Below are 16,095 nucleotides of genomic sequence, written 5' to 3' on the forward strand. Positions count from 1 at the left end.
CGGAGTGTGGTGTCAGGACAATAACCTCACACTCAACGTCAACAAAACTAAGGAGATGATTGTGGACTTCAGGAAACAGCAGAGGGAATACCCCCCTATCCACATCGATGTAACAGTAGTGGAGAGGGTAGTAAGTTTTAAGTTCCTCGGCATACACATCACAGACAAACTAAATTGGTCCACTCACACAGACAGCATCGTGAAGAAGGATCGTGACCTCAGGAGGCTGAAGAAATTCGGCTTGTCACCAAAAACACTCACAAACTTCTACAGATGCACAATCGAGAGCATCCTGGCGGGCTGTATCACCGCCTGGTACGGCAACTGCTCCGCCCACAACCGTAAGGCTCTCCAGAGGGTAGTGAGGTCTGCACAACGTATCACCGGGGGCAGACTACCTGCCCTCCAGGACACCTACACCACCCGATGTTACAGGAAGGCCATAAAGATCAAGGACAACACCCACCCGAGCCACTGCCTGTTCACCCCGCTATCATCCAGAAGGCGAGGTCAGTACAGGTGCATCAAAGCTGGGACCGAGAGACTGAAAAACAGCTTCTATCTCAAGGCCATCAGACTGTTAAACAGCAACCACTAACATTGAGTGGCTGCTGCCAACACACTGACTCAACTCCAGCCACTTCAATAATGGGAATTGATGGGAAAGGATGTAAAATATATCACTAGCCACTTTAAACAATGCTACCTAATATAATGTTTACATACCCTACATTATTCATCTCATATGTATACGTATATACTGTACTCTATCATCTACTGCATCCTTATGTAATACATGTATCACTAGCCACTTTAACTATGCCACTTTGTTTACATACTCATCTCATATGTATATACTGTACTCGATACCATCTACTGTATCTTGCCTATGCTGCTCTGTACCATCACTCATTCGTATATCCTTATGTACATATTCTTTATCCCCTTACACTGTGTATAAGAAATTAGTTTTGGAATTGTTAGTTAGATTACTTGTTGGTTATTACTGCATTGTCGGAGCTGGAAGCACAAGCATTTCGCTACACTCGCATTAACATCTGCTAACCATGTGTATGTGACAAATAAAATTTGATTTTGATTTTGATTTCAAGGTATTTCATTAGGCCAAATGCTGATTTTGGGTTGAGTTCAGTTTTTTATTTACACTGAACAAAAATATAAACGCAACATGTAAAGTGTTGGTCCCATATTTCATGAACTGAAACAAAATATCCCAGTAATTGTGCATATGCACAAAATGTTTATTTCTCTCAAGATTTACATTTTCTGTGTGTATGGAACATTTCTTGCATCTTTTATTTCAGTTGTGGTGTTTATATTTTTGTCTAGTATATTTAGAGAAATACATTTTAGTTCATTGTTGTTGTTCATCATTTGCTTTTGTTCATTGTTCGACTACATTGTTATTGACCTCTACCACAGTTACCATCACCTTTACTTTGAGAATAAAACAACATCTTTTGCCACATACCACAAGGTGGCAATAATGACATGTAGGCCTAGGTTCCAGTAATACATTCTTTGTCGATAGTTCCAAATGTCAAAGCCTTGACAGAAAAATATATATACGTTTGACAACTATTTAAAACTGGAATGTAATTAATTTAAGCATTAATGTATTTTATGCAAAATGTACTCTCTTTAAAGGTTTATAGGCTATATAGACTAGGATACTCTGAGAATAATGCAATCATAAAGTTTGTGAACTTTGAACCAAAGCAGTGAACAGCTGATGTCGAGGGTCAATGAAAGCTTTGTAAAAAGAGTGATCACAATCACCATTCAGGAGACAAGGTGTGGACAGCAGCAGTAATCCTCCACTGAAACCCGGGATATATAGTTTTCCTGTTCCTTTTCAGTACATTGTTCAGATTATTCACCTTGGCTGAGGTGTTATATGAATCAACGCTACAAAGATGCAGCTGCCTGTGGACATATGTGTTCTCCTTTTGTCTCTTGTGGCTCCTGCGGTTCTCTACGCTATGAACAATGTCACAAAACAGTAAGTTGGGTTCATCTCACATTTTATTCTGTGTAATGTAATCATGACACACTTTTACCATGATACACAACACCTGATCCATCCATACTTTTTAGTCGAACGTCTTTCCTAGGCTGTACCTTCATAGACGGCAGCTACAGTTACGTCATCATTCTTCAGTGGCTTAGTCATTCATTCGTTCAGTCATTCATTCAAATCGGTGATACCTTTGAGGAGAGGAAAAAAAGGCCCCAGAGTTTTTCCCTATGTAGTTTCATAAGGTGTTTGAGTTTGTATTACTGATACATGGTTCGATCTCCTCCACAGGCCTGTAATGGTGTTGACACTAGGAGCTGCCGTACTGTACATTATACCCTACATCATGTCTTTCCTCATCCTCCATCTTCTCGCATTGCAACACTGGGAAAACATTGACCCCTTGTTTTATGGTATGTAGTAGTCAGAGACCGTAAAGGTGGTAGTAGTATGTGAGCACGCACACGCCTCTCATTATAAAGGGGTGTTGAAGATAATTGAAAAGAATGCGTGAGTGAAACTGGATGAGAAAGGTCTCTCTCTCTCTCTCTCGTCGCTCGTCTCTCTCTCTCTCTCTCTCTCTCTCTCGTCTCTCGCTCTCTCGTCTCTCGTCTCTCTCTCTCTTTCGCTCTCTCTCTGTCTCTCTCTCCCTCTCTCTCTCTCGTCTCTCGTCTCTCTCTCTCTCTTTTAGTGTTGGCTGTGTTTTCCTTTACATGTCTGGTGGGCCTGACCAATGCTTTGGAACAGGATGGCTACATCTCTGGTTACATGGGTTTCTACCTGAAGAAGGTTAGTTTAATTAACTAGTAATTTCCTTTACCTCATGAATTAGTAATTTGTACTAGATTATTGATTGATATATGGTTTGGAAATCGCTTTGTAGAAAACACATTTTTTTGTCAGAAATATATCAGCTATTAAACATGACCTGATGATATGTCAGGGGGAGCCCCATCTGAGCACAGCCTACGCTGTGATGATGAATTACTGGGAGGGAGTCATTCACTTCCTCCTCTTCCTCATCATCATCCATCGCATGTTCAGGGGGTAAGTGGCACTTCGTTACAGTGATTCTACAGTAGTACCAATAGTGGCAATAAGATTTTTCGGTGAGATGGTTAAATCTATTTCCTATTCATAAGGAAGTCCTATCGCAGCCTGGCGCTGTTCTGGGCTGGGTCGTCCATTGCCCACCAGATCGTCTTCATCCCAGGAGTAGTCATCGGTGAGTGTTTCAAAGAAATTGCCATTACTGTTACTCTCTGGTATAGTCTAACACGGCCAAATAGTGGCAAACAGGTATATCAGGAACACACATGTTAATATTGTCATGGCTCTTCACGTAGGTAAATATGGTTCAAACATTCATCCCGCCTTCTGGAGGAATACTCCCTTCCTGTTGCTGCCCATCTGGGGAGCCATCCTGCTCTTCAGTAGAGAGAGAGAGCTGCCAATCATTCCTGCAGACAAGGTGAGATACACAGACGGAACAGCAGTGCAGTAAAGCTAACTTTCGACTGGACTGATATGTTTGTTTCATCCATGAATTGAATATGATCAATTCACTTTAAGAGAATAACTAACCATCATGTTGCAGTCACTAAACGCTCCAACACAAAACACAAATTCATTACTGCAAACCGAAGAAAGCATTGCTCAACCGAAACAAGGACAAATTCAGATAGGTCCCTCCCAGTTGGCTTCTGTTTGCTTCCATTTGCTTCCGAGTGACTACAATTGTTGGCTGCTTTTCCTTCACTCTGTGGTCCAACTCATCCAAAACCATCTCAAATGGGTTGAGGTTGGGTGACTGTGGAGGCCAGGTCATCTGATGCAGCACTCTATCACTCTCCTTCTTGGTGAAATAGCCCTTACACAGCCTGTAGGTGTTCTGGGTCATTGTCCTGTTGAAAAACAAATGATAGTCCCACTATATGCAAACCAGATGGGATGGCGTATCACTGCAGAATGCTGATTAAGTGTGCCTTGAATTCTAAATAAATCCCAGAGAGTGTCACCAGCAAAGCACCCCTACACCATCACACCTCCTCCTCCATTCTTCATGGTGGGAACCACACATGCGGAGATCTTCTGTTCACCTACTCCGCATCTCACAAAGACACGGCGGTTGGAACCAAAAATCTAAAATTTGGACTCATCAGACCAAATGACAGATTTCCACCGGTCTAATATCCATAGCTCGTGTTTCTTGGCCCAAGCAAGTCCCTTTTTCTTATTGGTGTCCTTTAGTAGTGTTTTCTTTTTCTTTGTTCAACAGTTTTTTGGATACAACATGATTCCATATGTGTTTCATAGTTTTGATGTCTCCACTATTATTCTACAATGTAGAAAATAGTAAAAATAAAGAAAAACCCTGGAATGAGTCGGTGTGTCCAAACGTTTGACTGGTACTGAACCTGAAATGTACAGTAACCCAGTTGGACTGACATAGGTTGTGTTTGTCTGTATTCCTCAGATTGCAGTAGCGCAGAAGAGAAGTCTCCTCTACAGGCCTATTGACCTGATCCTGTCTCTGCTACTGTTGGGAGCCATGGCCTTCTCTGTCTTCAGGGGCGTTGTAAGTAACAGACAAACCACTCACTTCACAATGGGGGGATTCCGACCCAAGTTGCACACTTTTCTCACCTTCCAATACTTCATGGATTGCGGGGATTGGATGGATTGGATTTGCGGGGGAGCTCAAGTAAAGGAAGTAGGTTTGTCTACATATACGCTGTATTCTGACCATGACTTAATTCCCCTCATAATTAAACCACCTTTACGCGCGATGAAACGACGAATAAGGTTGAGCAACCTATCGGTCCTAAGTGGAACAACATCTACTTTGTTTTTCCGATAGAAATAACACCATTCTCCATGCACCGTAATTTACAAAATTGATAAGAGGCTGAGCTGTTGATAAGAGCTAGGTAAGCCTATGTAGCCTATGTAGCCTATGTAGCCTGTGTAACTCTGTGTTGTCTGTTCACACTGCTATGCTTTATCTTGGCCAGGTCGCAGTTGTAAATGAGAACTTGTTTTCAACTAGCCTACCTGGTTAAATAAAGGTGAAATAAAAATAAAATAAAAAGCCATTTGGATAAGTGGATTGTAAATATAAATGACAGTAGTTTTAGATCTATTTTACCTGATCGATGGAGACAAATGTGAAACCAGTAATATGGCTGCAAACTGAAACACATCAACATATCACCTTTTCCACAGTGAAGTTTATGAAACGCTGGCTTTATAACCATCAGGGATGACATCTGGAGACCCAAGCTATAAGCTTCTGTAGCAATGCACAATATGACAGTATAGTGGAGAACCTAACGAGTTGATTTAGGATGTCTAGAAAGTTTTCATTTTATGTCTGGACTTTTCACTGTCTGAAAAAAATACATGTATTTTCTTAAATATTAGCCACTATTGGTAGCCACCGTCAGTTAGACATACCCACATACATTTATATCTTCCACTTTAGTGTTCGTTTCCTTACATTTATATCTGTCACTTTAGTGTTAGTTTCCTGACATTTATATCTGTCTCTTTAGTGATAGTTTCCTTACATTTATATCTGTCTCTTTAGTGTTAGTTTCCTTACATTTACATCTGTCTCTTTAGTGTTAGTTTCCTTACATTTATATCTGTCTCTTTAGTGTTAGTTTCCTTACATTTATATCTGTCTCTTTAGTGTTAGTTTCCTTACATTTATATCTGTCTCTTTAGTGTTAGTTTCCTTACATTTTGCATCATTCCATTACATCGTTAGTTGACCTTTCTTTCCACTGTGGAGTATGTGTGGGTAGCCATAGTGTATCATATTAGGCTAATGTATTCCAAGTTGTGCAATAATTTGGAACAGGTAGCCTGTTTGAATCATTAAGGAACACAGACCATAAGTAGCAGTTTACACCTGGAGCCTGGCGCATGGTTCATGACAACTGGACCATTTTCATACAGTTCCATGATTAGTGAGGATTATTAGGGTACATTTATTGGACTACAGTTCAATCCCTATTGCACACTTTTCTAATCTTCCAATATTTCATGGGATTGAACAATTTAATAATATGACAACTTTCAGGATGTATTTTTGATTCAACAATATATTTAGTGCATAAAGGATCTCCAAATAAAAAAATGATTCATACTTTCCAAACCCCAAAATGTGCCTAAATATTTAGAAATCTACCAGTTGGTGCTGAAACAAAGACATGTATGTATATATTTAGATGGCTTTCTTTAATGAATCCCTGTATTCTGAACCCATTCTCTCCATGTGTTCTAGTGCCTGTCGCCAAAATTCTAATTGAAGATACACTATATTTTAAAGGGATGGTTTAATTTTTTTAAACTGAAAACACTATTGAATGGAAACATTGAAGAGTAAATCTGTTGGCCAGCAAGTGGGAAGGTTTTCAGTGGATGAATTAAATGTATTCAGTGCAGGCAAAAAAAATCACATTTTAATTCAAATTTTATTCAAATTGTATTGGTCACATACACATGGTTAGCAGATGTTAATGTGAGTGTAGCGAAATGCTTGTGCTTCTAGTTCTGACTGTGCAGTAATATCTAACAAGTAATCTAACAATTTTACAACTACCTTATACACACAAGTGTAAAGGAATGAATAAGAATATGTACATATAAATATAGGGATGAGCGATGGCCGATCGGCATAGGCAAGATACAGTAGATGGTATAGAGTACAGTACATACATATGAGATGAGTAATGTAGGGTATGTAAACATTATATAAAGTGGCATTGTTAAAAGTGACTAGTGATACATTTATTACATCCAAATATTAATTATTTTAAGTGGCTGTATGTTGGCAGCAGACACTCAATGTTAGTGATGGCTGTTTAACAGTCTGATGGCCTTGAGATAGAAGCTGTTTTTCAGTCTCTCGGTCCCAGCTTTGATGCACCTGTACTGACCTTGTCTTCTGGATAGTAGTGGGGTGAACAGGCAGTGGATCGGGTGGTTGTTGTACTTTGGCCTTCCTGTGACATTGGGTGGTGTAGGTGTCCTGGAGGGCAGGTAGTTTGCGCCCGGTGATGCGTTGTGCAGACCTCACTACCCTCTGGAGAGTCTTACGGTTGTGGGCGGAGCAGTTGCCGTACCAGGCAGTTATACAGCCCGACAGGATGCTATCATTGTGCATCTGTAAAAGTTTGTGAGTGTTTTTGTTGCAAAATTTCTTCATCCTCCTGAGGTTGGGTATGAGGAACTTAAAACTTTCCACCTTCTCCACTACTGTCCCGTTGATGTGGATAGGGGAGTGCTCCCTCTGCTGTTCCCTGAAGTCCACGATCATCTACTTTGTTTTGTTGACATTGAGTATGAGGTTATTTTCCTGACACCACACTCCGAGGGCCCTCACCTCCTCCCTGTAGGCCGTCTCATCGTTGTTGGTAATCAAGCCTAGCACTGTAGAGTCGTCTGCAAACTTGATGATTGAGTTGGAGGCGTGCATGGCCACGCAGTCATGGGTGAACAGGGAATACAGGAGAGGGCTGAGAAAGAACCTTTGCGAGGCCCCAGTGTTGAGTGGGGTGGAGATGTTGTTTCCTACCCTCACCACCTGGGGGCAGAAAGTCCAGGACCCAGTTGCATAGGGCGGGGTCGAGACCCAGGGTCCCGAGTTAATGACGAGTTTGGAGGGTACTATGGTGTTAAACGCTGAGCTGTAATCGATGAACAGCATTCTTACATAAGTATTCCTCTTGACCAGATGGGTTAGGGCAGTGTGCAGCGTGCAGTGTGATTGCGATAGCGTCGTCTGTGGATCTGTTGGGGTGGTAAGCAAATTGGAGTGGGTCTAGGGTATCAGGTAGGGTGGAGGTGATATGATCCTTGATTAGTCTCTCAAAGCACTTCAGGATGACGGAAGTGAGTCGTTTAGCTCAGTTACCTTAGATTTCTTGGGAACAGGAACAATGGTGGCCCTCTTGACTGGGAAAGGGATTGATTGAATATGTCCGTAAACACACCAGCCAGCTTGTCTGCGCATGCTCTGAGGACGCGGCTAGGGATGCCGCCTGTGGCCGGCAGCCTTGCGAGAGTGTTAACTTCTTTGGGACTGGGGGGCAGTATTGAGTAGCTTGGATGAATAAGGTGCCCAGAGTAAACTGCCTGCTACTCAGGCCCAAAAGCTAGAATATGCATATAATTAGTAGATTTGGTTAGAAAACACTCTGAAGTTTCTAAAACTGTTTGAATGATGTCTGTGAATATAACAGAACTCATATGGCAGGCAAAAACCTGAAAAAAATCCAACCAGGAAGTGGGAAATCTGAGGTTTGTAGTTTTTCAAGTGATTGCCTATCCAATATACAGTGTCTATGGGGTCATATTGCACTTCCTAAGGCTTCCACTAGATGTCAACAGTCTTTAGAATGTTGTTTCAGGCTTCTACTATGAAGGGGGAGCGAATAAGAGCTGTTTGAATCAGGGCAGAATGCCATTAGTTTAGTCATGTGCGTGGCCGTGAGAGCGAGCTCCGTTCCCTTTCATTTCTAAAGACAAAGGAATTGCACGGTTGGAATATTATTGAAGATTTATGATAAAAACATCCTAAAGATTGATTATATACTTCGTTTCACATGTTTCTATGAACTGTAATGGAACTGTTTTGACTTTTCGTCTGGACTAAGTGCCTGCGCCTTGTGAATTTGGATTTGTGAACTAAACGCGCAAACAAATTAGGAGGTATTTGGACATAAATGATGGACTTTATCGAACAAAACAAACATTTATTGTGGAACTGGGATTCCTGGGAGTGCATTCCGATGAAGATCAACATAGGTAAGTGAATATTTATAACACTATTTCTGAGTTTTGTGACACCTCTCCTTGGTTGGAAAATGGCTGTATGGTTTTCTGTGGCTAGGCCCTGACCTAACATAACTGCATGGTGTGCTTTTACCGTAAAACGTTTTTTAAATGTGGCTCGATCCTGTGATCCGGTGAAGATCATCAAGTTTAGTGATTCATTTTAACGCTATTTCTGTCCTTTGTGACACCGCTCCTTCTTTGGAAAATGGCTGTATGGTTTTCCGTGGCTCGGCACTGAGCTAACATAATCGCAAGGTGTGCTTTCGCCGTAAAGCCTTTTTGAAATCAGACACCATGGCTGGATTAACAAGGAGTTTATCTTTAAAATTATGTATAATACTTGTGTGTTTGAGGAATTTTAATTTTAAAGATTTCTGTTGCTTTGAATTTGGCGCCCTGCAATTCCACTGGCTGTTGACGAGGTGAGACGCTACCGTCCCACATATCCCAGAGAAGTTAACGTGTTTAAATGTCTTACTCACGTTGGCTGCATTGAAGAAGAGCCCACAGGTTTTGGTAGCGGGTTGTGTCAGTGGCACTATATTGTCCTCGCGAGAAAAGAAGTTGTTTAATTTGTCTGGGAGCAAGACGTTGGTGTCCGCGACGGGGCTGTTTTTCTTTTCGCAATCCGTGATTGACTGTAGACCCTGCCACATATGTCTCGTGTCTGAGCCTTTGAATTGCGACTCTACTTTGTCTTTATACTGACGCTTAGCTTGTTTGATTGTCTTGCGGAGGGAATAGCTACACTGTTTGTATTCGGATGGCACTGTAACAGCACTGTGATAGACTGCATCCAATTTGTTGAGTAGAGTGTTGGAGGCTATTTTGTAAATGACATAGCCGATGTCAAGGATCGGTAGGATAGTCAGTTTTACGAGGGCATGTTTGGCAGCATGAGTGAAGGATGCTTTGTTGCGATATAGGAAGCCAATTCTAGATTTAATTTTGGATTTGAGATGCTTAATGTGAGTCTAGAAGGAGAGTTTACAGTCTAACCAGACACCTAGGTATTTGTAGTTGTCCACATATTCTAAGTCAGAACCATCCCGAGTAGTGATGCTGGGCGGGCTGGCAGGTGTGGGCAACGATCGGTCAACGATCGGTTGAAGAGCATGCATTTAGTTTTACTTGCGTTTAAGAGCAGTTGGAGGCCACGGAAGGAGAGTTGTATGGCATTGAAGCTCGACTGAAGGTTAGTTAATACAGTGTCCAAAGAGGGGCCAGAAGTATACAGAACGGTGTTGTCTGCGTAGAGGTGGATCAGAGAATCACCAGTAGCAAGAGCAACATCATTGATGTGTACAGAGTTGGCCCGAGGTTGAACACTGTGGCACCCCCATAAAGACTGCCAGAGGTCCGGACAACAGGCCCTCCGATTTGATACACTGAACTCTGTCTGAGAAGTAGTTGGTGAACCGGGCGAGGCAGTCATTTGAGAAACCAAGACTGTTGAGTCTGCCGATAAGAATGTGGTAATTGACGGAGTCGAAAGCCTTGGCCAGGTCGATGAATACTGCTGCACAGTATTGTGTCTTATCGATGGCTGTTATGATATCATTTAGGACCTTGAGCGTGGCTGAGGTGCACCAATGACCAGCTCTGAAACCAGATTGTATAGAAAAAGTACGGTGGGGTTCGAAATGGACGGGTGATCTGTTTGTTAACTTGGCTTTTGAAGACGTTAGAAAAGCAGGGTAGGATAGATATAGGTCTGTAGCAGTTTGGGTCTAGGGTGTCTCCCCCTATGAAGAGGGGGATGACTGCGGCAGCTTTCCAATCTTTGGGGATCTCAGACAATACGAAAGAGAGATTGAACATTCCAGGATACCCGGGCCAGGTCAATTAGAAAGGCCTGCACGCTGAAGTGTTTTAGGGAGCTTTTGACAGTGATGAGCGGTGGTCATTTGACAGCAGACCCATTATGGATGCAGGCAATGATGCAGTGATATCTGAGGTCATGGTTGACGACAGCAGAGGTGTATCTGGCGAGCAGTTGGTTAGGATGATATATATGAGGGTGCTTGTGTCTACAGATTTGAGGTTGTACCTGGTAGGTTCATTGATAATTTGAGTGAGGTTGAGGGCATCAAGCTTAGATTGTAGGACGGCCGGTGTGGTAAGCATGTCCCAGTTTAGGTCACCTAACAGCACAAGCTCTAAAGAAAGATGGGGGGGCAATCAATTCACATATGGTGTCCAGGGCACAGCTGCGGGCAGAAATTGGTCTATAGCAAGATCCATTTGTGAGAGACTTGTTTCTGGGAGGGTGGATTTTTAAAAGTAGGAGCTCAAATTGTTTGGGCACAGACCTGGATATTAAGACAGAACTCTGCAGGCTATCTCTGCCGTAGATTGTAACTCCGCCCCCTTTGGCAGTTCTATCTTGTCGGAAAATGTGATAGTTAGGGATTAACATTTCAGGGTTTTTGGTGGTCTTCCTAAGCAAGGATTCAGACACGGCTAGGACATCCGGGTTGGCAGAGTGTGCTAAGGCAGTGAATAAAACAAACTTAGGCAGGAGGCTTCTAATGTTAACATGCATGAAACCAATACTTTTACGGTTACAGAAGTCGACAAATGAGAGCGCCTGGGGAATGGGAGTGGAACTAGGCACTGTAGGGCCTGGATTAACCCCCACATCACCAGAGGAACAGAGGGGGAGTAGGATAAGGGTACGGCTAAAGGCTATAACAACTGGTCGTCTAGTACGTTCGGAACAGAGCGTAAAAGAAGCAGGTTTCTAGGCACAGTAGAATAGATTCAAGGCAAAATGTACAGACAAATGTATGGTAGGATGTGAATATAGTGGAGGTAAACATATGCACTGAATGACGATGAGAGAGATAATGTCCCTAGAAACATCATTTAAACCAGGTGAGGTCACCGCATGTGTGGGGGTTGGAACTAAAGGGTTAACTAAGGCGTATTGAGCAGGGCTAGAGGCTCTACAGTGAAATAAGGAAATAATTACTAACCAGACAGCAATGGACAAGGCATATTGACATTAGGGAGAGGCATGCGTAGCCGAGTGATCATAGGGGTCCAGTGAGTGGCTCAGGCCGTAGACTCTTCGATTCAGGCAGCTAGCGGGCCGGGGCTAGCAAGCTAGCAGAAGGGTCTTAGAGGGATGTCGCGACGGAAGAAAGTCTGTTGTAGCCCCCTCGTGCTGTTACATCTGCAGATCAGTCGTCGTGGATCAGCAGGGCTCCGTGTGGTTAAAGGATCCAAGCCAATTGGTAGAATAGGTAAAGTGGCCAAAGAATTTGTCCGATGGGCCTCTTAAGCTAACAGTCCGATATGCTCTAGACAGCTAGCAGGCCGCGGCTAGCAGGCTAGCAGATGGGCATTCAGGGGATGTCGCGAGTTGATAAACCCCCTCAGGCGAATTACATTGGTAGTCCAGACATGATGGGTCGGAGGGTGTTCAGGCCGATTGGCAAAATAGGTATTATAGCCCAAGGAGTAGCTGATGGACCTATTTGGTTAGCCGGGAGATGGGCCTAGCAAGGCTAGCTCCAGGCTAATTTGTTCTTGTTTCGGGACAGAGACATTTGCCAGGTGGCCACTTGGATAGCAGCTATGGAGAAAAATAAGTCAGATTTTCTCTGGTTTGAGTTGCACTTTGCAGACTGGCGAGAGTTGTCTGGGCTAATGGTAGCTGATGACCGCTAGCAGTGGTTAGCTGGCTAGCTTCTGTTGGGGTTCCGGTTCAGAAGTAAATAAATAGCAGATCTATACCACATTGGGTGAGGTGGATTGCAGGAGAGTATGTTGAAGTTGAGGTTAAGAAAAGAAAAGAAGAAAAAATATACAAAAAAGATGTATACATGGGACACGACAAGACAAGGACAAAAAGATGTCTGACTGCTACGCCATCTTGGAGATTTGCCGAAAGGAGGGCGAGGGAGAGCTTTGTATGCGTCGCAGAAGTTAGAGTGGCAATCATCCAGAACGCTGCCAGCCCGGGTCGGGCATTCGATATGCTGATAACATTTTGGGAGCCTTGTTTTCCGATTAGCTCCGTTAAAATCCCCAGCTACAATAAATGCAGCCTCAGGATATATGCTTTCCAGTTTACATAGAGTCCAATGAAGTTCTTTCAGGGCGGTCGAGGTGTCTGCTTGGGGGGTGAGGGGGGGGTGGGGTAGACACGGCTGTGATTATAATCGAAGAGAATTCTCTTGGTAAATATTGCGGTCGGCATTGGATTGTAAGGAATTCTAGGTCAGGTGAACAAAAGGACTTGAGTTCCAGTATGTTGTTATTATCACACCACGACTCGTTTAATCATAAGGCATACACCCCCGACCTTCTTCTTACCAGAGAAATGTTTATTTCTGTCGGCGCGATGCGTGAAGAAACCTGGTGGATGTACCGACTCTGATAACATATCCTGAGTGAGCCATGTTTCTGTGAAACAGAGAATGATACAATCTCTGATGTCTCTCTGGAAGGCAACCCTTACACAAATTTTGCCTACCTTGTTGTCAAGAGACTGGACATTGGCGAGTAGTATACTCAGGAGCGGTGAGTGATGTGCCCGTCTACGGAGCCTTACCAGAAGACCGCTCCATCTGCCCCTTCTGCGACGCTGTTGTTTTGGGTCGCCTACTGGGATCCTATCCATTGTCCTGGGTGGTGGTACAAACAGAGGATCAACTTAGGGAAAGTTGTATTCCTGGTAGTAATGTTGGTAAGTTGAAGGCGTGCGTAGGAAAGGCGTACATTACAAGTCTGAATTGTAGGGTTCATGTAGCCAGTGTGTTTCTTCTTTAGCTAACAAAATTGTACATCATTGATTGATTGATTGATTCATGTGTTCATTCATTGATCCATTAATCCATCCATCCATTCATCCATCTATCTATCCAGCCATCCATTCATTCACTCTCCCTCTCTCTCCCTCAGGTGGCCCTTGACTGTCCTCTGGATACCTGCTTCACCTATATCTACCAGTATGAGCCTTACCTCAAGGATCCTGTGGTCTTCCCTAGGATCACGGTGAGTTGAGCCTTACCTCAAGGACCCCGTGGTCTTCCCTAGGATCATGGTGAGTTGTAGAAAATAAAATGAGTAAAACACACATAGATCTTCATTCCATTGTCCGTTATGGCATATTATCCATATTTGTTCCTGTTCCATGCTGCTTGACAGTGTAGTTGCCATTGCGTCCGTCTTGATGTCGAACGACACGTGTCTTGTTATTTGATTGCTCTAGATGCTGGTGTATTTGTTCTATGCGTTGCCTCTACTGGCTGCATTCATATATGGGCTGAGGAACCCTGGTTGTACCTGGATGCTGGACTGGGCCATCTTCTTTGCGGGGGCCATAGCCCAGGTAATAATATTGGTAGCTTCAATTTGCAGTTCACACGCAGTGTGATGTACCAGGGATTTGACAAATCAGCTGTGATACAAATTCAATTTTTGATTATTTTTTACACCGTTGTTTTTCTATTCTGTTCCTATTATTCATCTTCCATTAACGTCCCCTCACACCCACCCGTCTCCTCCCCTTCCCCAGACCCAGTGGTGCCATATCGGGGGATCACTCCACTCCCGAACCCCCTTCACATACCGGGTCCCAACAGACAAATGGTCGACAGTTATGATTCTCAACGGGCTGTATGTAGCTCTACCGATCTTCCTAGCCATCCGATGCCGCCTCAGCCCCACTTTCTTCATGCCTATTGTACCTGAGGGACAGACCAGCCCGGAGAAGAAGGACAACTAAACCCATAACACTACAATTCCCACTGAGCATGGACTCTGTGAGCGAATGGTCTAGAATGCTACTGTAAGATCAAGAACTACTGTACCCACGATCCTAAAGAACCCAAACGTTTTGGTGCGGCTGGCATACTATGCTTCTGGAAATGCGACCCTCCAGATTTACAAAACAATGTTATATTAATCTAGAACACATCAAGCAAATTAACTTCAATTTCATACATTATCCGCTCCTTCTGTTGGTTGGAGCCTTTTGGAGTAAAGTTCAGGCCCATGTCTACAACAGCGGAATACAGTACAGTGCATTAAACAGCCAAAACCAAGCCCTGCTACAAGCCATCTATTCTGCAGTAGCACTCCCTATATGGACTATTGGATCGAGATAAAGCCTGTTTGTGGACATGGCTTTATCTATGTAGCTAGTGAGTCAGTGAGACAGTCTCAGGTGGTATAGGATAGTAGGGCCTAAAAGGCCTATAAACGTGGACTCTGATCACTGACACTGATACAGCAGGACAGCATTGCCTCATAGAGTTATCACAGAGGAACTGTGAAACTATGGACCATGTTGAGGACTCTTTTCTTTTTTTTGCTGAACAACTGTGTTGTAGTGCTGCTGATAAGACCAGATAACAAGGCATGTTTCACAAGATGTGGTTGGGATTGGAGAGACCACTATAGGAAGTCATGGGTTGAGGGGACAAATTTATAGTTAGTATTTATGAAACACATGATGGCTATTTTTGGAGGAGTTGGGCCAGAATTACTTCAATAAATGTTTGTTACGTGAATATATTAAAATATGTGAACAACTACACTATTCTGTTTCTTTGAGTAGTTGTACTCTGGTCCTTGGTTGGTGTGTATCCTGATGTGTCGATATCTCTATTCTTGTGAAATACTCTGTTTACCTTCTTCATGCAAGTCTGCCTGACTATTGAGGCAACAGGGCAGAGATTCATCAGATACTGAAAGTGGTGGGATGCTCAGTCTTTCACTGGAACATTGTTTTTATCATAATAGTTGCCCAAACCACTGATGCTGGGGCAGATTTTTCCACCACCTAACGGATAAGCTTTGGACTGGGGGAAATCCTAGGTCTGTGGTTTGAGGCAACTTCTGTCTGGAGTGTTTTTTTCTCACAATCATTGGTCTATTCCAGTTCAAAACTGTCACTGAGTTGTATGTGTTGCTCGAAGACCTCTGAGCTTCTGTCTCTGGTTGATGATGTCATTGGATCCTGTCTATAGTTAGTGACAGTGCACATGTGGCCTAGTAAACTTTGCCCTGCCTGGCAGGTGACCTCTGCTGTCATGAGTTGATAAGAAGTGAACCCCAGCTAGACAGTATTGTCATACAAAATCAAACTGTTGACAACATACAGTGTGGCAAAAAAGTATTTAGTGAGCCACCAATTGTGCAAGTTCTCCCACTTAAAAAGATGAGAGAGGCCTGTAATTTTCATCATAGGTGGATGG

The 16,095-nt window shown here is 43.2% G+C and overlaps 1 protein-coding gene across 1 annotated transcript; it reads left to right on the top strand.

Moving 5' to 3' along the window:
* Nucleotides 1-1,768: 1,768 nt before the first annotated feature.
* tm6sf2a (transmembrane 6 superfamily member 2a) lies at nucleotides 1,769-15,434 on the top strand. Its single transcript, XM_064931157.1, has 10 exons — nucleotides 1,769-2,023; nucleotides 2,330-2,451; nucleotides 2,730-2,827; nucleotides 2,982-3,085; nucleotides 3,181-3,263; nucleotides 3,385-3,509; nucleotides 4,515-4,616; nucleotides 13,796-13,888; nucleotides 14,106-14,225; nucleotides 14,412-15,434. Exons 1-10 carry the CDS (start codon nucleotides 1,938-1,940, stop codon nucleotides 14,619-14,621), a joined length of 1,143 nt encoding a protein of 380 aa, XP_064787229.1. The 5' UTR covers nucleotides 1,769-1,937; the 3' UTR covers nucleotides 14,622-15,434.
* Nucleotides 15,435-16,095: the final 661 nt, after the last annotated feature.

Source organism: Oncorhynchus masou, chromosome 3, assembly GCF_036934945.1.
Source record: "Oncorhynchus masou masou isolate Uvic2021 chromosome 3, UVic_Omas_1.1, whole genome shotgun sequence".
In the NCBI taxonomy this organism is placed as follows: domain Eukaryota; kingdom Metazoa; phylum Chordata; class Actinopteri; order Salmoniformes; family Salmonidae; genus Oncorhynchus; species Oncorhynchus masou.

What these genes read in the sequence shown, in the direction of transcription:
- tm6sf2a (XM_064931157.1), top strand. Translation starts at nt 1,938, where the DNA reads ATGCAGCTGCCTGTGGACATATGTGTTCTCCTTTTGTCTCTTGTGGCT. An exon ending in ATGAACAATGTCACAAAACA is followed by an intron (nt 2,024 to 2,329) that starts GTAAGTTGGGTT and finishes TCTCCTCCACAG; the next exon opens with GCCTGTAATGGTGTTGACAC. An exon ending in CAATCATTCCTGCAGACAAG is followed by an intron (nt 3,510 to 4,514) that starts GTGAGATACACA and finishes TGTATTCCTCAG; the next exon opens with ATTGCAGTAGCGCAGAAGAG.